At 37.6% G+C, this 25,955-nt stretch overlaps 1 protein-coding gene across 3 annotated transcripts in view; it reads left to right on the top strand.

Moving 5' to 3' along the window:
* TRPM3 (transient receptor potential cation channel subfamily M member 3) overlaps positions 1-25,955 on the top strand; it is a 288,107-nt gene that overhangs the window by 158,149 nt on the left and 104,003 nt on the right. For all 3 annotated transcript variants that reach the window (XM_077148418.1, XM_077148417.1, XM_077148416.1), the window contains one exon: positions 16,603-16,675. In XM_077148418.1, the coding sequence (XP_077004533.1) occupies positions 16,603-16,675 (73 nt within the window). The remainder of the gene's footprint in view (positions 1-16,602; positions 16,676-25,955) is intronic.

Raw genomic sequence — 25,955 nt, 5'->3', positions numbered from 1 at the left:
TTGGCCATTTCACATAATGGACTGATTTGTCAGCATACAGTTGTTCATAGTATCCTCTTGTGATTCCTTTTATTTCAGCAGGGTCGGTAGTAATGTCCCCCTTCTCATTTCTGATTTTATTTGCATCTTCTCTCTTTTTTACTTTGTTAGTCTATCCAAGGGTTTGTCAATTTTATTGGTCTTCTCAATGAACATTTGGTTTTGCTAATATTTTTCATTCTCAATTTCATTTACTTCTGCTATAATCTTTGTAATTTCTTTCCTTCTGCTTGCTTTAGGGTTAGTTTGCTCTTTGTTTCTAGTTTCTCCAGTTGTGCAATAGGTCTTTAATTTGAGCTGTTTCTTCTTTTTTAAGTATTTAGGGTTATAAATATCCCCCTCAGCACTGCCTTCACTATGTCCCATTAGTTTTGATATGTTGGGTTCTCATTTTCATTTGTCTCGAGACATTTACTGACTTCTCATGCAATTTCTTCTTTGATCTACTGATTTTTTTTAATGTGTTGTTTTACTTCCATATATTTGTGAATTTTCCAGTTCTCCCTTTGTTATTGATTTCCAGTTTCATTCCATTATGGTCAAAGAAAGTGCTTTGTATAATTTAAATATTTTTTCATTTATTGAGATTGTTTTGTGACCCAACATATGGTTTATCCTGAAGAATGATCCATGTGCACTTGAGAAGAAATGTATATCCTGCTTTGGGGGATTAAATGTTTTCTGTGTGCTTGTTACGTCTAGTTCATTTATCATGTTCATCAAGTTCTCTGTTCACTTATTGATCCTCTTTTTAGATGTTCTATCTATTGATGAGAGTGGTGTATTGAAGTCTCCAACTGTTATTGTAAATATATCTATTTCTCCCTTCAGTTTTGCCACTGTTTGCCTCCTGTATTTTGGGACGTCATGATTAGGTGCATGAATATTTATGATTGTTATTTCTTCTTGCTGGATTTCCCCTTTTATTACTAGTGTACTTCTTGGTCTCTTGTAACAGTTCAGCATTTAAAGTCGTTTTGTCTGATATCAGAATAGCTATCTCAGCTCTTTATTTCTGTTTGCATAGAACACCTTTTTCCAACCTTTCGCTTTCAACTCTTGTAAACAGCGTATAATTAGATCATGTTTTTTTATCCATTCTGAAGCTCTGTCTTTTGATTGGGGAGTTTAATCTGTCAACATTCAATGTTATTACTGTAAAGGCCGTACTACTTCAACCATTTTATCCTTTGGTTTTTATATGTTACATCTCATTTTTGTCTCTCATTTTTACCCCTTTAGTTACCCTTACTCATAATCTTCATTTCTACACTCTACTTCAAGCCTCTCCTTTCTTCTTTTCAGCCTACAGAGCTCCCTTTTGTATTTCTTATAGGGCAGATCTCTTGTTGAGGAACTCTCTAAATTTCTGTTTATCTGTGCATATTTTCAACACTCTTATTTTTGAAGGACGGTTTTGCTGGATAAAGAATTATTTGCTGGCAGTTTTACTCTTTCAGTACCTTAAATATTATCATACCACTGCTTTCTTGCCTCCATGTGTTCTGATGAGAAATCAGTACTTAGTCTCACTGCAGTTCTTTTATATGTGATGAATTGCTTTTCTCCTGCTGCTACCAGGATTCTCTCTTAATCTTTGGTATTTAACATTCTGATTAGCATATGTCTCAAAGTAGGTCCATGAGTATTTATTCTGCTTGGAATACACTGCACTTCTTGGACATGTATATTTATGTCTGTTCTAGTATGCTAGCTACTGCAATGTGGTATAACAGAAACGGGAACAGCTTTTTAAAAGAGGAATTTATTGAGTTGCACATTTATAGTTCTAAGGCCATGAAGTTGTCCAAATTAAAGCAAGTCTATAGAAATGTTCAATCTAAGGCATCCAGGGAAAGATCCCTTGATTCAGGAAGGCTGATGACATTCAGAGTTTTTCTCTCAACCGGAAAGGCACATGGCAAACATGGCAAAGTCTGCTAGCTTTCTCTCCAGGCTTTTTTTCATGACGCTCCCCTGGGGATGTTTTCTTTCTTCATCTCCAGAAGTCTCTGGCCACCTGGCTTTGCCAGCTCTCATGCTTCTTATGGCTCTGTTGCCCTTTCCAAAACATGTTTCCTCTTTTAACAGATTCCAGTAAACTAATCAAGCCCCACTTAGAATGGATGGAGTCACATCTCACTCTAATCAAAAGTTAATACCCACAATTGGGTGTGTCACAGCTCTGTGGAGGTAATCTAATCAAGTTTCCAATCTACAGTGCTGAATAGAGATTAAAAGAAATGACTGCCTCCAAAAAGATGGATCAGGATTAAAACATGGCTCTTCTAGGAGTCATAATCCTTTCAAACCAGCACAATGTCTTTCATAAGAGTTGAGAAATTTCAGCTATTATTTCCTCAATCATTACTTCTGACTGTTTTGCCTTCTCTTCTCTTTCTGGGACACCCTTGTCACATATGTTTGTGCAAGCGTGCTGTCATTCAAATCCCTGAGAACCTACTCAATTTTTTTCAGTTCTTTTTCTATCTATTCTTTGGTCTGTATATTTGTGTGTCGGGGGGGAACAATTTATTTTCTGGGATTATTGAGAAATGGAAGTGTTGAGACATCAGAAATTTATAATTACATAGGGTTTAAACTAAGATGTTCTATAAAAGATGGAAAAGTAAAGTTTCCAGGTAAGTAGAAGTTTCTTTTCTATGAAAAATTCAGTAGAAAGTGGTGTAACCCTTTGAGTGATGTCATCCTCAATATGAATCTTTGACCTGTACATCAAAATTGGCCAGCTATACCTTTAGCATTTCCCAGACAATAGAAAATGGGGTGGGGGATGCCGGTTGAGTTAGATGAAGAAAAGCACTTCCTTCTTCCTTTTAGTTGTACAAATTGGAAATATCATGCAGAACTTCCAGTCATGCTCCCTCATCTAAATTTAGTCACAAAACTGGAGAAGAGTCTAGAAAATAACTCTAGTCATGTGACCAGCTAAGACTTTCTATATCATTAAATAAGAGTATAATGAATATCAGTGAAAACTAATGGTTTTAACTAATGGCAATTTAACTATGAATTTGTGCAATTATTTTCCTGCACAGAATGTGCCTGGATTTTCAAAACCTAAACTCCAAGTGGTCATTACATCCAGCTTACAGTCAAGTATCTACATCAGATTAATAATATTTCCTGTTGTCCAAGAGATTATAAAACAATAGAATTTTTTCATTATATGCTACCTTCAACATATATGTGGACATGCAATCACAAAATTCATCAGAGGAAAAGATTTTGAGTGCATGAGAAATAGAAGTAAATTCATACATGTATAAAGATGAATGCATAGATAGATGGACAAATATATTAGAAACATTGATTCATACAATGATCATACGATCGAAGTTATCACCTTGTGGTGATTCTATTATTATTCGCCAATTTTGATTTTTAAATACTTTAGCCATTAAAACACTCATGTAACATGATCTCATTTTGTTTTCAATATTCATTTTAATAATAGTTGCTGATATTGGACATTTTATCATGTGATTATTTGCCTTCTGTACAGCACCTTTAGCAAAATGTCCATTCAACTTTTTTGTCCATTAATTAGGTTGTTTCTTCTAGTGCTGAGTTTTCAAATTTCTTTTCATATTCCATATATATTTACTGTGTTGGATGTGTGATGTAAATATGATCCCCCCAGTCTGTATCTCACATTTGCATTACTGTAACTATGTCTTTGTCAGAGCAAAATATAATTTTGAGAAATCTAATTTACCAATATTTTCTTTGGTGGATTTTGATTTTAGTAAGTTATCTAAGAACTTATTGTCTAACCATAGTTCATAAAGATTTCTCCTAAATGTGTATAGTTTTACCTCATACATTTAGATCTATGATCCATTTGAGTTAACTTACGTATACAGCATGAGTTGTAGATTTAGGTTAAATTTTTGCATATGGATGTTTCGTTGTTCAGAACTCTTTGTTAAAAATACAATCCTTCCAGTCTTAGAGTCCTGGCTTCTATGATAAATACTACACAATGGATTGGCTTAAACAATGGGAATTGGGTCATTGTTTTGAAGCTAATCCAAAATCAATGCATCAGCAAGGTAATGTTTTCTCCCCAGGGTCTGTAGAAGTATGGGTCTAGATTCTGGTAATCCCTGGGCTTCCTTGGCTGGTGTCTCTGTCTTGTGTCACATGGAGATGTCCTCTCTTTTTGGGGTTCTATTGACATCTGGCCTCTGGTTCACTCCAAAGTTTTTTCCCTTATAAGGCCAGAATTTCTTCACTGAGAAGCTTTTCCAACTTTGTCAAAAGTCGACTGCTCTGGGTACAATTCCCTGTGCCTGCCCATGCAAAAAAAAAAGTCCATTGCTCAGGCTTCCAGAATGGCAGGATGAGCAGTTCAACAAATGATAAATCCAGTCAGATGTTCCTGCCTGGAACTGGAAACACTTTCTCTCTTTGAAGCTTTCATAGGCACTTCCATCCAAAAGTTGCTGGAGTGCCCACAGAACAGAAAAACCCCAGTGGACGAGCCTTTAGACTAAATTGAGTCCAGTGGCTGCAAAAGGTATGGTTACCAGTCTCACCTGCTCTGCTGGGGCTTTAGAGATTCAGACATTCATCCCTTTGTGGTTGCCAAATTGTTACTGGACAAAGACCATGGATTCTTCTGCCCAACCTATTCCTGAGACACTTGGGTTTCAAAGATAGAAAGAATTTATTACTATATGTGTAGCAGGAGAGCAGAAAGCCTAATGGCCCAAAATTTGTCTCTTGTCTGTAAGATTTTGAATTTCCTGTCTTTTAGTTCACTGATACTTTCTTCCTCCTATTCAAATCTGCTATTGTATGCCTCTGATGTATTCTAATCTCTTCTATTGTACCTTTCATTCACAGAATTTCTCATGTTTCTTTTTTTACTTTTGATTTCTTCTTTATGCTCATCCAGTTTCTACTTAATATCCTTTATCTCTTTGGCCTTATTTTTCTTCATTCCTTGAATAGATTTAGAAGATTTGTTTCAACATCTTTGATTCGTTGGTCCGAACTCTGTGTTTCCTCTGAAGTCTTCATCTGTTCCTTTGACCAGGCCATATCATCCTGTTTCTTAGTATGGCTTGTAATTTTTGGTTGCTAGCTAGGCATCTGATTATCTTGATGCATTTACTCTGAAGGTCAGCCTCTCACCCTTGCATAGGGTTTCATTGTTTATTGGCTTTGCATTATGTCTCTTCTTTGACACTTGTTTCAACTTATTCTAGACCTTCAGGATTATCTGTGTTTAACTGATTAGGTTTTTTTTCAGCTCTTCTTCATTTAATTATTGTCTGGGATATGTGGTACAATTTTTAAGATTGCACTTTTTGTGCAATTATTTCACCCTCAAGAGAAAGCTTCTTTTCCTCTGTTCCTTCATGATAAATCTTGATCTGTTCCGTTTGCTTTTGTTTTGCCTCTATAGTTTTTGTTTTTTACACTCCTTTCCTTGCTTCCAGCTGCTTTTGTCTGAAAGGCAAATTCTGGAAGGAGGGTCACCCCAGAGAGGACTTTCAAGTCAGTATTTCCTAGCCATAATAGGGCCAGGGACCCACAAAGGGGAAAAAGACGAGCTCCAACGAGCCCTTAAGGCAGTATCAGGAAAGACATCAAAAGCCTTCCTGATGTCTCCCCGGAGCTGGGCTTCCCTGGCCTGCCCATCAGATGGTACTCTTCAGTAAACTATTCTCTGCAGCCCTAAGGAGCCCCTGACTCTTTAAACGTCCACCACCTCCACACCTGGTGGGGGTGGGGTGGTGGGTTGTAGAAACAATGGCCATGACATCCCTGTCCAGGACAGGCTGAAACAGCACCTCAGAGCCAGGACCTGGCAGTCCCAATTCATCAGTCAAAAGCATAATCAGTACTTGGCCATCCCTCCCGTCCCCCACTATTCTTGGGTGAGAGGACTTCCACATCTTTTTCTGTACGCAGCAGCCAGCCAGGGACCAGACCCAGAGGTGGCCCACCTCGGGAGAGGGGAATGCAAACTGGCAGGCCCTGCAGAGCCACAGTTTTTACAAGTTTTTCAGCCTCTTCCTCTTGCTCTTTCCTGGATGCTGTACAGTGCTCCTCTGGCCTCTGGAGCCCCAGAACAGATAGTTTCTGCCTGTCCACTAGCTGCTTTGGAGGAGAAGTGAGTCCTGTAACTCCCTAGTCCACTGTCTTTTCAGAATTCCCCTCTAGCCCTGACTTTTTTTTTTTTAACTTTTTTTATTAATTAAGAAAAAATTAACAAACAAAACATTAAGATATCATTCCATTCTACATATACAATCAGTAATTCTTAATATCATCACATAGTTGCATATTCATCATTTCTTAGTACATTTGCATCGAATTAGAAAAAGAAATAAAAAGACAACAGAAAAAGAAATAAAATGATAATAGAGAAAAAAAAGACTATACATACCATACCCCTTACCCCTCGCTTTCATTTACCACTATTACAAACTGAATTTATTTTACTATTTGTTCCCCCTATTATTTATTTTTATTCCATATGTTCTACTCTTCTGTTGATATAGTGGCTAAAAGGAGCATCAGACATAAGGTTTCACATTCACAGAGTCTCATTGTGAAAGCTATATCATTGTTCAATCATCATCAAGAAACATTCTAGCCCTGACTTTTAATGCCCTTTCTGTGTTACACCAAGTTCTTCTATATGTATGGGAATATCTATGGGGTTCTATTCTATTTCATTAATTTATTTATCCATCCATTTGCCACCATCATACTGTTTTACATTCTACAGCTTTATATATTTTCATAATTGGTTAAAAAAAAAAATCCTCCCTTCTGACTTTTTTTTTTTTTTGATGGTTGAAATTTTGGGGTTATTATGAGACCTGTACCCTTACAAATGAATTTGAGAATCAGTTTTTCCAGGACCACAAAAATATTATTGGAATTTTTACTGAAATTACAATTAATTCTATGTTAATGAGAACCAATATGTTTACTATAGTGCATTTTCCATCAATTTACTTAAAATATCTTTCTAAGTAACATAGTTTTTCTTGTTCTTCAGTACAATCTTATGCTTTCCCATGATGTGGTTCATAATCAAGTCTTTATGCAAATGATAGAATGATTCCTTAAGAAGACTCAGCCTTACTGTATAGAGCAAATTACTTTTTATGTGCAGATTATTGTGCAAACTTTTACTCCAAAATCACCTTTAGCCTGTGGACTGTGAACTAGTGATATTTAACCATGTTGCTTTTGTCCCACATAGTTGGAACTAGAATGAGATGTCCCTTTCCTGTGTCAGCAACTCATAAATGAGTTTTATTCTTTCCTGGGGCACTTGTTCTCTGACCCTTCCTTCTATACTGAACTTTTTGTAGTTGAACTCTGTCTCCCCCATGCTGCCTATGAACATATAATGATGTTGTCTCTCAAACCTAAATACTATATGAGGATGGTAGCTTTCTCTCTTGAATCAGTCCTTTTAAAGTGACAAAGAAAGGGGCCTATTAAGCAATATTTTGGTGAGAAGATTCACTTCTTAGTGCACAAGGTAAAAATGAATCCTCCCTTACACAGCAATGAGTATGCCATGATGCTTCCTGTGAGCCCATTAAATATCCTTCCAGGAAACATAAGCTTGGGACTTTAGTGACCCATAGTGTAGGCGTTCAAGTAACATTTCTCATGATTTATTTTTGTGGTGGGGAACTGTAACATTGGGAATGCTTCAATACCATAGAAGCAGAGACTATTCCCAATAGTTAGTTCAGAGTAGCAGTAAAAATTATAAGTAACAACATCTTCTAGAATGAATATCCCTGTTCTCTCTTTCTTTCTCTCTTGTTCACACTTAAGGCCAGTGTGCGCTATCCTCACTCTCCTCACCAATTCTAATCCCCAGAGAATGCTTTGCTCCCCTGGGTTATCAAAAGGAAAGATGTGACTGTAGCGTCTACTTTCCCCCTTTTTATAGTCTGAGTATCCTGCTAAGTTATTCTAAAGGTGATTCAGGCCAATAAGAGTACTCTGGAGGAGTCACAGAGTTGAAGCCATTGGATAACTATTCCTGAGGGATGAGTGGAGAGACACTACACATACATGCGTGTACACGCAGTGGGACCACTTAGTGAAAAGCAGACTAACTAGCTGTTATTAAATATTTATTTCTGAATCACATTTTTTGTCCTTGCACATTTATTTTAAAAGTCGAAAGATCTTTTTTTTCTTTTAATGTATTTTTATTTTTTTAAACAGAACATACAAACACGAACATTCTTACCGTATGATCATTTCATTTTTGGTATATAATCAATAACTCACAATATCATCACATAGTTGTATAGTCATCACCATGATTATTTCTTAGAACATTTGCATCAATTTAGAAAAAGAAATAAAAAGAAAAAAGAAAAAAACTCATACCTACCATACCCCTTACCCCTCCCTCTCATTGACTGCTCATATTTCCATCTACCCAATATATTTTAGCCTTTGTTTCCCCTATTTTTTCCTGCACCCCTTATAAATTCCTTTCATTGATCACTAGCATTTCAATCTACTAAATTTATTTCAACATTTGTTCCCCCTATTATTTATTTATATTTTATCCATTTTTTTTACTCATCTGTCCATATTGTAGATAAAGGGAGCATCAGACACAAGGTTTTCACAATTGCACAGTCACATTGCAAAAGCTATATCATTATACAATCATCTTTAAGAAACATGGCTACTGGAACACAGCTCTACATTTTCAGGTACTTCTCTCTGGCCTATCTAATATACCTTAACTAAAAAGGTGATATCTATATAATGCAGAAGAATAACCTCCAGGGTAACCTCCTGACTCGGTTTGAAACCTATCAGTCATTGACACTTTATTTTGTCTCGTTTTTCTCTTCCCCCTTTTGGTCGAGAAGATTTTCTCAATCCCTTGATGCTGAGTTTCAGCTCATTCTACATTGCCACGTTGCCAGGAAGGTTTACACCCCCTGGGAGTCATGTCACATAGAAAGGGAGTGGGCAGTGAGTTTGCTTATTGTGTTGGCTGAGAGAGAGAGGCCACATCTGAGCAACAAAAGAGGTTATCTTGGGAGTGACTCTTAGGCCTAATTTTAAGTAGGCTTAGCCTATCCTTTGCAGGAATAAGTTTCATATGAACAAACCCCAAGATTGAGGTTTTTCCTCACTTTGGTTGTCCCCACTGCTTGTGAAAATATCAGGAATTCTCCACATGGGGAAGTTGAATTTTCCCCCTTTCTCACCATTCCCCCAAGGGGATTTTGCAAATACTCTTTTATTCACTGTTCAAATCACTCTGGGATTTATCGGGGCATTACTCTGGACAAACCTACAAAATCTCATGCCCTACTCAAGGTTCTGGGTACTTATGGTATTCAATTAAACTGTCCACATAAGTTATATTAGGAAATGCACTAGTCAAAATATAAATTTTGTACCAAATAAACATTTTTTGCTTTAGTCTTACATATAAGTTAAAGTTTTAAAATATTAATTACCATCTATTTTTGACACCTTGCAATATTGACATTCTTTTGTTCTTCCTCATGCAAAAACATTTTTTAACTCATACATTTAGTCACTATCATTGTACCCTCTAGGCATTCTTAGATTATACATCTCAGGCTTTATTGTTTATCTTTCCTTCAGATTTCATTTGTGTCCCCAGCCCTCCTCCCTCTATCATTCTCACATTCAGCTTCATTCAGTATTCTAACATTATTGTACTACAGTTAGGTATTATTGTGCTATCCATTTCTGAATTTTTATATTCAGTCTGTTGCACAATCTATATCCCTTCAGCTCCAATTACCCAATATCTACTCTGTTTCTATCTCCTTATTGTCTCTGTTCTTAACTGAAATTCTCCAATTTCATTCACTAATGTTAGTTCATATCAGTGAGACTATACAATATTTGTCCTTTTATTTCTGGCTAATCTTACTCAGCATAATGTCCTCAAGGTTCATCCATGTTGTTACATACTTCATAACTTTATTCTGCCTTACAGCTGCATAATATTCCATCATATGCGTATACCATGCTTGTTTAGCCACTTGTCTGCTAATGGACATTTCGACTGTTTCTATCTCTTGGCAATTGTAAATAATGCTGCTATAAACATTGGTGTGCAAATGCCCATTTGTGTCCTTGCCCTCATGACTTCTGAATAGATACCTAGCAATGGTATCGCTGAATCATATGGCAATTCTATACTTAGCTTCCTGAGGAACCGCCAAACTGCCTTCCACAGTGGTTGTACCATTTGACATTCCCACCAACAGTGGATAAATGTGCCTCTTTCTCCACATGCTCTCCAGCACTTGTCGTTTCTGATGGGTGTGAGATGATATCGCATTGTGGTTTTGATTTGCATTTCCCTAATGGCCAGAGAAGTTCAGCATCCTTTCATGCACCTTTTGGCCATTTGTATTTCCTCTTCTGAGAAGTGTTTGTTCATGTCTTTTGCCCATTTTGTAATTGGGTTGTTTGTCTTTTTGTTGTTGAGTTGAATAATTTCTTTATATATTCTGGATACTAGACCTTTATCTGATATTTCTTGATACTGTCTCCCATTGTGTAGGCTATCTTTTTACTTTCTTGACGAAGTTCTTTGATGCACAAAAGTATTTAATTTTGAGGAGTTTCCATTTATTTATTTATTTATTCAATGCTTGTACTTTGAGTGTAAGATCTAGGAAACTGCCTCCTATTATAAGCTATTTCCCTACATTTTCTTCTAAAATTTTTATGGTCTTGGGTCTAATGTTTAGTCTTTGATCCATTTTGAGTTAATTTTTGTATAGGGTGTGAGATATGGATCCTCTTTCATTCTTTTGCATGTGGATATCCAGTTCTCTAGGCACCATTTATTGAAGAAACTGTTCTGTCCCAGGTGAGTTGCTTGACTCCCTTATCAAAGATCAATTGTCCCTAGATGAGAAGGTCTATATCTGAACAATCTCCTCGATTCTATTGGTCAGTTTATCTATCTTTATGCCAGTACCATGCTATTTTGACCACAGTAACTTCATAATATGCCTTAAAGTTAGGTAGTGTGAGACCTCCTACTTTGTTTTTCTTTCTCCGGATATTTTAAGCTATTTGGGGCACCCTGCCATTCTGGATAAATTTGTTTATTGGTTTTTCTATTTCTGCACAGTACATTTTTGGGGATTTTAATTGGTATTGCATTGAATCTGTAAATCAATTTAGGTAGAATTGACATTAACTATATTTAGTCTTCCAATCCATGAGCACGGTATACCCTGCCATTTATGTAGGTCTTCTGTGATTTCTTTTGACAATTTCTTGTAGTTTCTTTGTATAGGTCTTTTGTATCTTTAGTCAAATTTATTCCTAAATATTTTATTCTTTTGGTTGTAATTATAAAAGGAATTTTTTCTTGATCTCCCCCTCAGATTGTTCACTACTAGTGTATAGAAACACTACAGATTTTTGAGTGTTGAACTTGTAACCTGCCACTTTGCTGTGTTCATTTATTAGCTCTAGTAGTTTTGCTGTGGGTTTTTCAGGGTTTTCAGCATATAGTATCATATCGTCTGCAAACAGTGAGTTTACTTCTTCCTTACCAATTTTGATGCCTTGTATTTCTTTTTCTTGTCTAATTGCTCTGGCTAGAACTTCCAAAACAATGTTGAATAGCAACAGTGATAGTGGACATCCTTGTCTTGTTCCTGATCTTAGGGGGAAAGTTTTCAGTTTTTGCCCATTGCAGATGATGTCCCTTTATCATGTTGAGGAAGTTCCATTCTATTCCTATCCTTTGAAGTATTTTCAACAAGGAAGGATGTTGAATTTTGTCAAATGCCTTTTCTGCATCAATTGGGATGATCATGTGGTTTTTCTACTTTGATTTGTTGATATGGTATATTACATTAATTAATTTTCTTATGTTGGACCATCCTTGCATACCTGAGATGAATCCTATTTGGTCATGGTATATAATTCTTTTAATGCAGTGCTGGATTCGATCGATTTGCAAGAATTTTGTTGAGGATTTTGCATCTGTATTCAATAGAGAGATTGGTCTGTAGTTTTGTTTTTTTGTAATATCTTTGTCTGGCTTTAGTATGGGGGTGATGTTAGTTTCATAGAATGAGTTAGGTAGCCCTCCATCTTCTTCAATATTTTTGAAGAGTCTGAGCAGGACTGGTACTAATTCTTTCTTGAATGTTTGGTAGAACTCACATGTGAAGCCATCTGGTCCTGGAATTTTCTTTTTGGGGAGTTTCTTATGACTAATTCAGTTTCTTTACTTGTGATTGGTTTGTTGAGGTTGTCTATTTCTTCTGGAGTCAATGTTGGTTGTTCGTGCCTTTCTAGGAAGTTGTCCATTTCATCCACATTGTCTAGCTTATTGGCATAAAGTTGTTCATAGTATCCTCTCACTACCTCGTTTATTTCTGTGGGGTCAGTGGTTATGTCTCCTCTTCCATTTCTGATTTTATTTATTTGCATCCTCTCTCTTCTTCTTTCTGTCAACCTCACTAAGGGTCCATCAATCTTATTGATTTTTTCATCGAACCAACTTCTGGTTTTGTTGATTTTCTCAATTGTTTTCATGGTCTTAATTTCATTTATTTCTGTTCTAATCTTTATTATTTCTTTCCTTTTCCTTGCTTTGGGGTTAGTTTGCTGTTCTTTCTCTAGTTCTTCCAAGTGGACAGTTAATGCCTCGATATTTGCTCTTTCTTCTTTTTTCATATAGGCATTTAGGGCAATGAATTTCCCTCTTAGCATTGCCTTTGTTGCATTCCATAAATTTTGATATGCTGTGTTTTCATTTTCATTTGCCTCAAGATATTTTTACTGATTTCTCTTTTCATTTCTTCCTTGACCCACTGGTTGTTTAAGAGTGTGTTGCTGAGCCTCCATATATTTGTGAATTTTCTGGCACTCTGCCTGTTATTCATTTCCAACTTCATTCTGTTATGATCTGAGAAAGTGTTTGTATGATTTTAATCTTTTTAAATTTATTAAGACTTGCTTTGTGACCTAGCATGTGGTCTATCCTTGAGAATGATCCATGAGCACTTGAGAAAAAGATGTATCCTGCTGTTGTGGGGTATAATGTTCTATAAATGTCTGTTAAGTCTAGCTCATTTATTGTATTATTCAAATTTTCTATTTCTTTATTGATCCTCTGTCTAGATTTTCTATCCATTGATGAGAGAGGGGAATTGAAGTCTCCAACTATTATGGTAAATGTGTCTATTTCTCTTATCAGTGTTTTCCTCATGTATTTTGGAGCACTCTGGCTTGGTGCATAAATATTTATGATTGTTATGTCTTGTTGAATTTTTCCTTTTATTAATACATAGTGTCCTTCTTTGTCTCTTTTAATTGCTTTATATTTGAAGTCTAATTTTTGGATATTATTATAGCTACTCTTGCTCTTTTCTGGTTGTTGTTTTCAAGAAATATCTTTTCCCAACCTTTCTCTTTCAACCTATGTTTATCCTTGGGTCTAAGATTTGTCTCCTGTAGACAGCATATAGCTGGGTCCAGTTTTTTAATCCATTCTGCCAGTCTAAGTCTTTTGATTGGGGATTTTAATCCATTAGCATTTAGTGTTATTACTTTAAGGGCAGTACTTTCTTCTACTATTTTGCCTTTTGGATTTTATATGTCATATCTAATTTTTCTTCTTTCTACCTTTACTGATAGTCTTCATTTCTACACTCTTCTCCACACCTCTCTCTCCAGTCTTTTCCTATCTATCTCTAGTGCTCCCTTTAGTATTTCTTGCAGAGCCAGTCTCTTGGTCACAAATCCTCTCAGTGATTTTGTATGAAAACGTTTTAATTTCCCCCTCATTTTTGAAGGACAATTTTGCTGGATATAGAATCCTTGATTAGCAGTTTTTCCTTTAGTGTCTTAAATATATCATACAACTGTCTTATTGCCTCCATGGTTTCTGCTGAGAAATCTATGCATAGTCTTATTGGCCTTCCCTTGTATGTGATGGATTGTTTTTCTCTTATTGCTTTGAAGATTCTCTCTTTCTATTTGACATCTGACATTCTGATTAGTAAGTGTCTTGGAGTATGTCTTTTGGATCTATTCTGTTTGGGGTATGCCACACTTCTTGGAGCTGTAATTTTAAGTCATAAGAGTTGGGAAATTTTCAATGATAATTTCCTCCACTAGTTTTTCTCCTCCTTTTCCCTTATCTTCTCCTTCTGTGACACCCACAACACATATATCCATGTGCTTCATGTTGTCATTCAATTCACTATGTCCCTTCTCATGCTTTTCCATTCTTGTCCCTGTATTTTCTTTTGCTTGTTGGATTTCAGATGTCCAATCCTCCACTCATTAATCCTGTCCTCAGCCTCTTGTTGTTGTTTTTTTCATCTCTTCTACCATACCTTTCATTCCCATAAGTTCTGTGATTTGTTTTTTCAGACTTTTGATTTTTTCTTTTTGTTCATTCCTTGCCTTCTTTATATCCTCCCTCAATTCATTGATCTGATTTTTGATGAGGTTTTCCATGTCTGTTCGAACATTCTAAATGAATTGTTTCAACTCCTGTATCTCATTTGAATTGTTGGTTTGTTCCTTTGGCTGGGCCATATCTTCAATTTTCCTAGTATGATTCATTATTTTTTGCTGGCATATAGGCATTTAATTTCCTTAATTAATTTATTCTGGAGATTATTTTCACTCTTTTTACCTAGGATTTTCTTTCTGGATGACTTTGTTGTCTATCTGTTCTTTGACATTCAGTTCAGCTTATTCTGGACCTCTAACTTAGGTTTTGTTTAAACAGATCAGAATTGTTCAGTTCTTGTTTTCTTGTTTCTTGCCCTGCCTGTATGGTGCCTTTTATTTGTTTTTCCCCCTTAAGAGGGTCTACTTTGGTATTATAGACTCCAGTCAGATTTTCCCAAACCAAACTGGCCTCCTCTCAGGAGGAAAAGAGTCACCTGTGTCAGTTTTCCCTGAAGGTGAGACCCAGCAGGTTGAAATACTTTCCTATGAAGTCTCTGGACTCTGTGTTTTTCCTGTCCTGCCTGTGGGTCCCACCAGCATAAGGTGATGCAGTACCTTTAACTTCAGCAGACTGTCTTTGCTGGGAGGGCTTGGTGGAGACAGAGGAGAGGTTGTAGGCTGGCTTTAATTGCTTCAGTTTTCCAGACCCTGGTGTCTGAATTCCTTGAGGGAGGGATTCCACCTGAGCCAGGCCCCACCCTTCTCCTGCGGAAGGCACAGCCTCCAGACAAACACTCAAACAAGCTTACTTCTGCCCACGCCTGGGGCAGTTGGAGCCTGAGAAGCCCTGCAGCTGTATCCAAAGAGCAGTCAAGCCATAGAAACACAGCCACAAAAAAAAAAGGAAAAAAATTCCTTCTCAGAGCAGGACCCTGTTCCTTGGGTTTGCCAATCAAGAGCTTAAATTGGTACATTGCTCTGGGCATCTCCAGGCCCTATGTGACCCTCCTTTCCTTCAGGGCCCAGACCCTTTCAAGTATTTTGTGCTGTCCGATCCAAAAAGCCTCTGGGTTTTTTTTGTTTGTTTGTTTGTTTTTCTGTCAGCCCTGCCCCCTCTGCACCAGGCAAAAAACAGCAACCTCAGCTTTTAATCCAGGGTCAGCTGAGCTGAGGGCCTATTATTATAGTCAGAATTTGTTAATTAATTCCACAGATTGGAGCTTGTTTGCGCTCAGCCCCTGCTGCTGATAAATTCTCTTTCCTTTCCCCTCTGGGAAGCAGCCTGTGGGGGAGGGGCATCGGCCACAATAGCTTGGGGAACTCACGATTCTGGGGGGGCTTACAGCCAATCCAGCTGGTCCAGACTGGGGTATGCTGTGTGTCCAGTCATTGACGTGGCCCCAGCAATTGTTCTGTACTGTCCTGGCTATTTACTAGCTGCTCTGGAGGACAAACTAAATCCCACATCTCACTAAACCACCATTTTGGCTCCTCTCCCCCAGTATTTTCCTTGCATGTTCTTTTAATATTAAAAGTCACAATTTAAAAACTGAAATGGTCAGTATTAACATGGTCCTGATCATATGACCTATATCAATGTGCTTTTGGTTTTGTAAAACTGCAAAAGGAGTTTTTGAGGGTGTACCCCTGGTGATTCCTCTCTGGCCTGACATTCTTAGGGAAACTACTTTTTCGGTAGGAAAGAAGCAGTTCTCATTGAAAACCCTGGGCATGCCATGATTCTGGTTTTCTTCTTTTGCCACTGTTATACATTTTCTGTTAATAAAACTATAATCTGTGGGGAAAAAAAACTAAAATAATAGCAGAGGGTGTTTCTCTTCATCTCTGGTTTCTTCTCATTGTACCCATACCCAATACAGTTACCAAAGGTGGTTTCTGTTTGGAGGCTACTGGGGCATCTTCCTCTTAATGAATTGCAGAGCACTCTCCTTGGGTTCTTGCTTGGTGTGCTTGCCCTGTAATTAAGCATCCACCTCATAGATAGTAAGGTAGTCTGTGTTCAGATGTGGCGCCATTTATTTCATTTCTCTTGGGGAAAAACTGCATTGCTAATGGTCACTTTGTCTAAAATTGCAGATTACAGTGTTTCGGATGGGATCAGAAGGACACCAGGACATTGATTTAGCCATCTTGACTGCTTTACTCAAAGGTAAAAGAGTTTCTGTGGTTGGAGAGTGAAAAAATAAGTAAAATGGGTCAAGACAGCAACCTTATGTCTCCTGATAGTAGTTCCAGTCCCAAATAATACCAGGAAACAGTCAATCATTGATAACATCAGGAGCTCTCCTGCATGGCACTGCTATTGCTATGAAGTTCTATTAGAGTACACCTGATAAAGTGTGACTCAATTTTATAAGGCTTAATACACTATTCAAATCATGTTCATTGAGTCATAATAAACATATAAAGGAAAAGGCTGGTGTAATATGTAAGCCTCCAAGTTATTTGAGTTTATTAAATAATAATTATCCAATCCACCTTTAAAAATTATTTGATGTGGCTTATACTAGATGTATATGTATATTAATTAATGTATGATAACTATGTATATAAATATGTTACAAGAATTAAAATGGAAAATAAAAAACTATTCAGAAAAAGGGAGAAGTAAATAAATTTGAAAAGTTAGGCTACTCTGCTTGTTAAAATGAGCACTGAGTTTAACTCTAAGCTTCCTGGAAGTTAAGACAAAAATAGAAATACCCTGGGTTGTATGATTTTCATTTATAAGGTATGTGTTTGTCTTGCTCTTTAGCTCCTCTAAAGGGCCCCTTCTCCTTGGATCCATATCCAAGAGGAGAGAAGCTTTCTCCAAGGTCTACATATCAAATCCCAACCTTGATCTGCCTTAATATATATATTACATTTGACTATTAATAGTCAATATTAAAATAGTCAAAAGAAAGTTAGCTATGTTCAGTGCTGAAATGAAAACTGAAAGTGCAAAATAAAACCACAAACTTACTGAATGTGATGGGTTAGAAATGTCCCCTCCATTCTCCCTTAGCCTCACAGTTTGCCTATCATAGCATTTATCACCTGATTGGGCATTGCCTTTTGTAGTGCCTTGACAATAAGCTCTTGTTCGTTACTGCTTTCTTGGTGCCTCACACAGTGCCTAACATAGCAGTGTTCAATCAATTTTGTTGAATAAATAAAGGAATGAATGGATTGCACAAAGATTTGGTGATAGATTTGATGATGGATTCAGCAATCTCAAATTACAACTCAGGATAGCAACCATCATATACCAATTTCAAGTCCACCTGCCCTTTTCCTGCTGCTGGTATTTACATGAGTGCCCATTATGTATAGCCATTGGGCTAAACTTTTAACAAACACTGTAAACATCAATATCATAGCAACTATATGATGTAGGGTCTATTTTCAATCCTCATTTACAAATCAGGTAAGTGGGACTTTAAGAGGGTAAGTAACTTTATAAAGATTACAGTGCCAATTAATAGAGTTTGGACTTTGGTTCAGGTACATTATATACAAATGTGACCCCTTTGACAGTAGAAGCTGTCAACTTCTCTATGCACCCCTCAAATGTACATGTGCATATTCACTAAAATTTCGGACCACATTCAGGAAGTTCACAATCCAATGAAGTGCAGCCATGTATCCTAGTTAAGAATCTCTTCTCTAAAGCCTTTAATTTCAATGAACTAAAACAGACATACACTCAAGAGAAGAACTGAAGGACCATGCTTGAGCTGACCCACCAACTATCCTCTGGATCCAATTCTCCTTTTATCAAAGACAAAAATTAAAACTTTGTGCCTGGTAAATGTCTATAATATTTACTATTCTTAAATAAAAATGAGAAAAAGTAATAATGATGATAAGTAACAGTTAGTGAGAATTTGCTATATGCCAAGCACTGTGTTAGGTACATTTTGTGTATGAGTTAATTTCATCTTTACAGCTCCGTAAGACCAGATTGTTGCAGTCCCCATTTTCTAGATGGGAAAATCGAGGCACAGTGGAATTCAGCAACATGCCCAAGATGAGCCAATAGGTGGTGGAAGCAAGATGTGAACTCAGACGGTCCAATGCCACATCACCAAGATATCCCTGACCCCTTGATACAAAAAGCAAAGCACCACATTTATAACTTTGAGCCAAAACTCTTAGCAAATGGAGAAGTGAATTGTGGGAGAAAAACATATTTTCTTCTTCCATCACCAACCTGTGAGACTGAAAATTATACTTCATCTCTTGATTAGTCTTAGAATTTATTTGTTGTCTTATAGAATAATTGTCTTTCCATTTTTTTGAGCATGAACCATGGTAAGAAACTACATTTTCTTTGAGTATATCAAGTACTTATACACATATCACAATTGAAGTTAAAGTATCATGAAATAATATTTATATTGACTATGGGCAATGAAATTGGTTATTTTCTATTCTGATCTGTTCTTTTCCTTCTCTTTAATGCTAATTATACCCCACTAAATTGATTTCATGACCCACTAATGGGTCATAACCTGCTGTTTAAAAAACCGCTGCCATAGATGATTAAAGGAAATTATGATTGCTTTAAGAAATTCACATTTCTAATCACCATAATGAATATTATTTATTCAGCAGTTGATGCTAATGGGAATTTATGCCATTAAAAGATTATGGCGTGTCAACTCTATTTTGTGAAAGCTTTCCAATTCTCTCTGATGCTGACCCAGTTGTTCTGTGAAGAGTGCAAGCATAATACTTTTGCTGACTTCTTTGGGGGCCAAAAACACACTTATATCAGTTTCAAAGTCTTTGTTTTATCTAATTATTCTTCCTATGTGTTTTTTTTTATCATGACTGGGGCACATAATTTGGTTTATCACTTATTTTTACAATTATATTTGGTTTTGAATAATCTAATGCAGAGAGGATCTTTGTCTTGTACTGTTTTTATTCTCTCTTCATAGCCTGAGAAAATCAGAAGTTAGAAAGCAGGAGGAGAGAACCACCAAACTAACTACTTATAATAAATCCAGAACTCCCTCCCCACCTAAAAAAAAAAAGACAAATAAGGAATCAGGTGACTGTGGGAAAAATGTTCTGTTTCTCCTTGTTTCTGAATGCATTGGGTTTGATTTTCTTCAGGATCTGTTTATATTAGAGGATAATGTTTATACGATAAAAGCTTATTAGGTGCCTGCTCAAAAAGGCAGAGAGAAGGAAAAGAAGCAAAGAGAATGTTATTCAGAGATGTAAGAGGCCATAGTCCTTCAAATTCTGAACTAAGGTGGCTTTTGAGAACAATAAATGCCGCATTTGTCCTTCATAGTGAGACAACGGTTGCTTATAGAGAGCATGTGCTCTGCTCTTCCTTTCAGCCCTCTCCCCCATGCCACTTCCACTACCCCCACACACAGGGAGCCCAAGAAAATGGCTCAGAGGTGCAAGAAAATGCCAGAAAAAGTGCAAGACTCCTAGTTGTCCTAAATTTTTAGATGAACAGCAAATTTTTTAGCATGAGTATGTGCTAAATATTGCGTGGGACATACTTATACTAAAATATATTTGTTGTTCATCTGAAATTCAAACTTCACCGGGAGTCCTGTATTTTCATTTGATAAGCCAGGCCACCCTACTCAGAGGAGATCTGGGGCCATTAATATTTCTGGACTGCAGACACCTTGAGAGGGTCTATGGGAAGAGTCACTTGAAAATCTAAGGAAGTCACCAAGTTCCTCTCTCCACCTCTTTCTCTTGGCCAGGCCCTGCCTAAATCAAAACAACCAGAAAAGACTTCCATGAGAGAGGACCTCAAACTTATCTTAATAAACTGATACAGTGCTTATCCATCCACCCTCTTAGCCTCCTCATCCTAGCTGCATCCCTCCTTCCTCCAGACTCAATAAAATCAGAGAGCATCTGTTCAGGGCCTGACATCTGCTCAAAGTTATCCTAAGTGGCCCCTGGACCTTTTCTGTAAATAAAACTATCCCCTATTTTTTCATCTTTTATTGTAACCCTTAGACTAATTATAAAATCAAATCATGTTAGTTTATACTCTTTCATTCATATACATGCACCGAAGTTATAATATGTGATGAACCACTGTCCTCGAAGAAGAGAAATTACTTCACTATATTCAGTTTTCATCGGTAGGAAGTTTATCTGAGGCACTGAGGGAAAACAGCCTTTATCATTTACTTCCTTTTCTGGAAAAGACTTTACCAGAGGTAAAGTTGCCAGGGAGATTTACATCCCTGGAAGTCATCTCCCATATAGGGGGGAGGGCAATGAGTTTACCTGCCAAGTTGATTTAGAGAGAGAGAAGCCACATCTGAGCAACAAAAGACATTCTCTGGGGGTGACTCTTAGGCATAATTTTAAGTAGGCTTAGCTTACCTTTTGCAGGAACAAGTTTCATAGGGGAAAATCCCAAGATGAAGGGCTCAGTCTATTGATTTGGTTGTCCCCACTGCTTGTGAGAGTATCAGAAATTCTCCAAATGGGGAAGTTAAATATTTCCTCCTTTCTCCTCAGTCCCCCAAGGGGATTTTGCAAATACTTCTTCATTCACTGCCCAAATTACTCTGGGATATACCAGGACATCACACTAACCTGGACAAACCAACAAAACCTCATGCCCTATTCAATACTCCATGTACTTATGGTACTCAACTAGAATGACCATACAAGTTAAATTAGGAAATGTGCTACCCAAAATATAAATTTTGCACCAAATAAACATCTTTCCCTTTGGTCTCACTAAGAAGTTAAAGATTTAAAATATGGACGATATCAGCCTTTACCCCGTATTCTGATATAACTCAGTCCTATCCAGATCAGTTTCATTTATATCTCTGCTTGAAGTCTGATCATTTTTTCAACTTTTTAAACAGTTCATGTATGGGGTACTGCTGACTTTCATAGCTTCACAGCTCTCTGTCAAACTCCATCTTTTTGACATGAAAACTGAGAGGCCTCTGCTGGTTTTTGGATGGAGAGGACTGAAATCCTGGTCTGCAGATCCCTGGTCCATGACTCTTTTCTTGCACCGCGCTGCCAGGCCTTATGACAGATGCGGTCATTTCAGGCCCCTGGTGACACAGAAGCTAACCATCCTTTCACTCGATAGCTTGCTCATGCCTCAGAATTGGCACAGGAACAGCAAATGATAGCTTTTTGACCTGAACATTAAGCTAATTGCAAAGGCAAATCTTCTGCAAGACTCAGCTTGTGAATAAGTCATCACTGTTGACTTCCCATCAGGGCTACGGAATCATACTTTTTCTTCCTTGACTTGCTTGTGAGTGGTGAATCAGTTTCATTCATTAAATCAATCATTGCATAGTTGAATTAGTAATCATGCAGACAGGCAGCAGCACAATACTGAAATAGGAGGTTTCCATTAACAATAAAAACAACAGCAATAACAATAATAAAACTAATATAATTACAATAACAACTAGTAGAGTACTTGTTATGTTTGCAAATATTAACTAATTTAATCCTGACAATATCACAAGGCAGGTACTATCATGATCATCCATTTTACAGCTGAGAAAACAGAGGCTCAGAGTAGCTTAGTGTCTTGGCCAATGTTACACAGCTGGCAACTTATGGAGCTGGACATGAATTCAGGTTGTCTGAGTCCAGGGACTTGCTCTGCATCCTGAGCATCTATGACCAGGACAGATATGAAGGAAACCCCCACTTTTGACAGGTTTTGAATGATCAATGATAGCTAAACCTCCCTTGGTGCACTAAAAAAAAATACAAATAGACTAGAGAAATATGATCCAGTGGACACATGAATCTACTGTTTTTCTCCTCTGAACCCCTCTAAAACAAGAGGAAGGGACTTTTTATTAAAAACATTATGGCAGAAACAATATCTGGTGTTCACCATACTGGTTTCTCTTCTGTGTACTTTGGAAGGCTAAATGTCCCAGTCTCCCTTGCTGAAAGGTTAGAACCGTGTGTCTGTGCTTCCGCAGTCGGGGTGTGATCATAAGTGATCTATGCCATTTCCAGACCTAGAAGAGGAAAAGCAGATAGAAGAATGGAAAATAACTTAGTAGACCAGAAAAACAATGGACCCTCAGCTGGCATCAAGCTTATTGACACTTCAGAAGGCCTAGAGACTGATGCATCTAGAACCTCATAAAGTGAAAGTGAAGGGAAGGCAAATGAAAAATAATTTGTTGAAAGTCTTTTTGTTATGAAGCAGCCAAAATGCCATATCCTTTCTCCCCTCTCCCAAAGGCTTCCCTAACTACAGTGTGAAGATTTATTCTCTGAACAAGGTAAAACAGATTCTCTAGACCAGAGGACATCGAATTCAACATTTGGGCTAGGATACTGCATTGAAAACAGGGGGGTAAATAAATGTATTTTAACTGCTGAGACTCAGGCCTTCTTTCCCACTTGGCTCCTAGAATGCGGGCAGCTAGGTATTCATCCTACCAGCAAGAGATCACAAGAGTTTGTTTTGTGAAATTTTATTTTCCCAAGAGGAAACACTTAAAGTGACGCATATGAAAGATTCTCCAGCTAAGTCACCAGTTTGTCTTACAGCAAAGTTCAAGTAGCCTGCTCCACTCATGAGCTCAGGCCTTCCAGTCATCTCTTTAGTGCCATACTCTTAAATATGAGCAGATCAACAAGAATTAGCAGAATTGGAAAGACCTCTGTGGTGGTTTGAAGCCATATATACCCCAAAAGTCATATTCTTAAACTTAATCCATTCCTATGGGTGTTAACCCATTCTAAGTAGGAACTTTGGATGAGATCATTTCAGTTAAAATGTGGCCCAATTCAATCAGGATGGGTCTTAATCTATTATTGGAGTCCTTTATAAGTGAATGAGAGACAGAGAAAGCCATAAGAAGCAAGAAGCTGAAGGTCAGTGAAGTCGGAAGAGAAGGGAGAGGCTGCCATGTGCACTGCCATGTGACAGAGGAGCCTGGGACTGAGGGTCACCGGCACCCAGCCCCAAAATTCCAGCCTTCAGGAAGAAAGGATTGCTTTGATGACACCTTTACTTGGACATCCAGCCTCTAAACCATGAGCTAGTAAATTCCCATTGTTTACACCAACTCATTGCATGGTTTCTGCTTGAGCAGCCAAGGAAATTTTAAAACAACCTCGAACATAGAAGACAGAGATCAAAGTAAGCAAACAGAAAAATGCAATGTAGAGTATAAAGAATCTTTGAAGGAAAGAGGAAATTTGACCAAAACCATCATTAATATCCTCAAAGCAATCAAAGAAAATATAGGACAGTATTCTAAAACATTTAGTTCATTTAGAAAATGAAAAAGAGCTCTTGGGAATTAAAAATATCATAGCATCAAATAAAAAATTGCTGGAAGAATTAAAAGATAAAATTGAAGAACTCTTGCAGAAGTAGAGAAAGAGACAGAAAGATCAAAAGAAAAAGAAAAGTGGACAAAGTTAGGAAATCATCAATGCAATAATTGCTGGAAATGTCCCTGAACACCAGGACATATGAGTGGGCACTTACAATCTGGAAACGTAAGTCCTGGGGCACCAGGGGTTAAAACAGACCCCCATATTATCATCATATTGCAGAAAATGGGAGGCATTTTATTTATTTATACATCTTGGGGCCAGGGGCCAGAATGTTTTAGACTTCTAAATGATGATGCAGAAAACTATCGTGCAATCAATGCAGCACCTTAAAATGCTGAAGAACACTTATTTTCAATCTAGAATTCTATACCAAATCTACCTGCCAATTGGAAAGATTTTTAAAAAAACATCAGATATGAGGTATCAAAAAATTCACTTCCCATGAAGTTCTTTGAAAATTACTGAAGGATATGTGCCACCAAAATGGAAGAGGAAGCCAGAAAACAGGAAGGTGGAGCCCAGTAAACAGGAACCCAACACAGGAGAGAGCTGATGGAAATCCCCTGGGTGATGAGTAAGGGATACCCAGGGTAACAGCTCTGCACCCAACAAAGGAGGCAAAAGCAAAAGCTGTCAAGCCTTCTCAAGGCTCAGGCTGGAACTGGCAGAGTCACCTCTGCTGCATCACATTGGGGTAAAGCAAGTCAGAAGACCAACCCAGATTCATCATGGGAGAGCATATCACAAAGAAAGTGTGGTTCATTGTAAGCCATCTTCAAAAGCCAGCTACCAGAGCAGGCCGAAATGATCACCTATGAGACATGAAAGTGGTTGTCTCTGGGGAAGGAGGTATGGGAAGGTAAGACTTGTGTTTTTCATAACAAATCTTTTAGGAACATCTGACTCTCTAAACTCAGTGTGTGCATAACTTTAATAAAAATAAACTGCATATAGTTCCCGGTTTACCTACTCCTCAAATATGGTTCATTGTTATTTCTATATAATCCTGCTAAAAATATCAAGATGAAAGATGCAAATATTTTACTTGCACAGCTATGTAAGTGAATTCCTTTTTGTCATATCAAAAGCAAATAAATAACATGATAGGATGTTTTTTACTTCCTTTTATACTTATATGTGTTGACCTTTGCAGACTATATAAAACAGCAATGCGTTTATAAAGTCGTATTCTAACATGTTAACAAGAGAATTTGGTAAAGTGTTGGTTTCTTTTATTGAAAGGGCATGATAAAGAAGTCATATCCATTTGGGTAAGTCCACAAAAAAAAGAACAGAAAAGAAATAACATGGTGCTTTACAATGTTACTACATAATAAGCCATATAATTTCATTTGTTGTGTCTGCTTGTTAGAAACAAATAAATAATGGTAATATTTACAGCGGAAACTCTTAGCAAATGTCAGCATATAAACAGAATATATTTTTATATATGCCTGACTTGATGAAGTTCTTAATATGTCTTGATCCATAAAAGTCTAATACCCTAGCTCTGAAATTGAAACTGAGACCGGGTCTTCAAACTGAGTGAGCGCTTACCAGAAAACTCAGACACAACAAATAAGAGAAATACAAAACACAGCTTTACCATCACCTCCTCCCATCCCTGGACCCTGGGGCTAGGAAGTGCAGAGGCCCAAGGGAGAGGAAGAGTCCAGCTGTCACTGCAGACAGGTGCAACTGCTGGGAGGAGAAGGAGCAACCTCGGGTCCCTGGGCAGCCCTGGGTCACTCTAACTAGGCAGGGTAGGGGTGGCGGCTCCCTCAGGTGCCATGCAGAGCACTGAGCCAGAGTGGAAGCCCTGTTACCAGGCAGCCTCGGGAAGCAGGCCAGAGGCACATCCTTTCATCACCCAACTTGGGTATAGCTGTGGTGAGCGCCCACTGCCTGTGGCAGGGCTGCCGGGCATAAGCACACAACCAGCCTTCCCAAATTACGTTCCTACCAAAAATCACATTCCTGTAATCCAAGCATAATGTTTGCATCTAAATGCAGATTCTTGCGTTGCCTTCTTTAGATCTTTGGCTGACAAGCTTCAGCTAACTTCGGGAAACTTCTGCAGAGAAAGCCTCAGTGTA

This window comes from Tamandua tetradactyla, chromosome 2 (genome assembly GCF_023851605.1).
Source record: "Tamandua tetradactyla isolate mTamTet1 chromosome 2, mTamTet1.pri, whole genome shotgun sequence".
Classification (NCBI taxonomy): Eukaryota; Metazoa; Chordata; class Mammalia; order Pilosa; family Myrmecophagidae; genus Tamandua; species Tamandua tetradactyla.
Note: the sequence above shows the minus strand (reverse complement) of the source record. Positions and strands in the feature narration are given on the sequence as shown.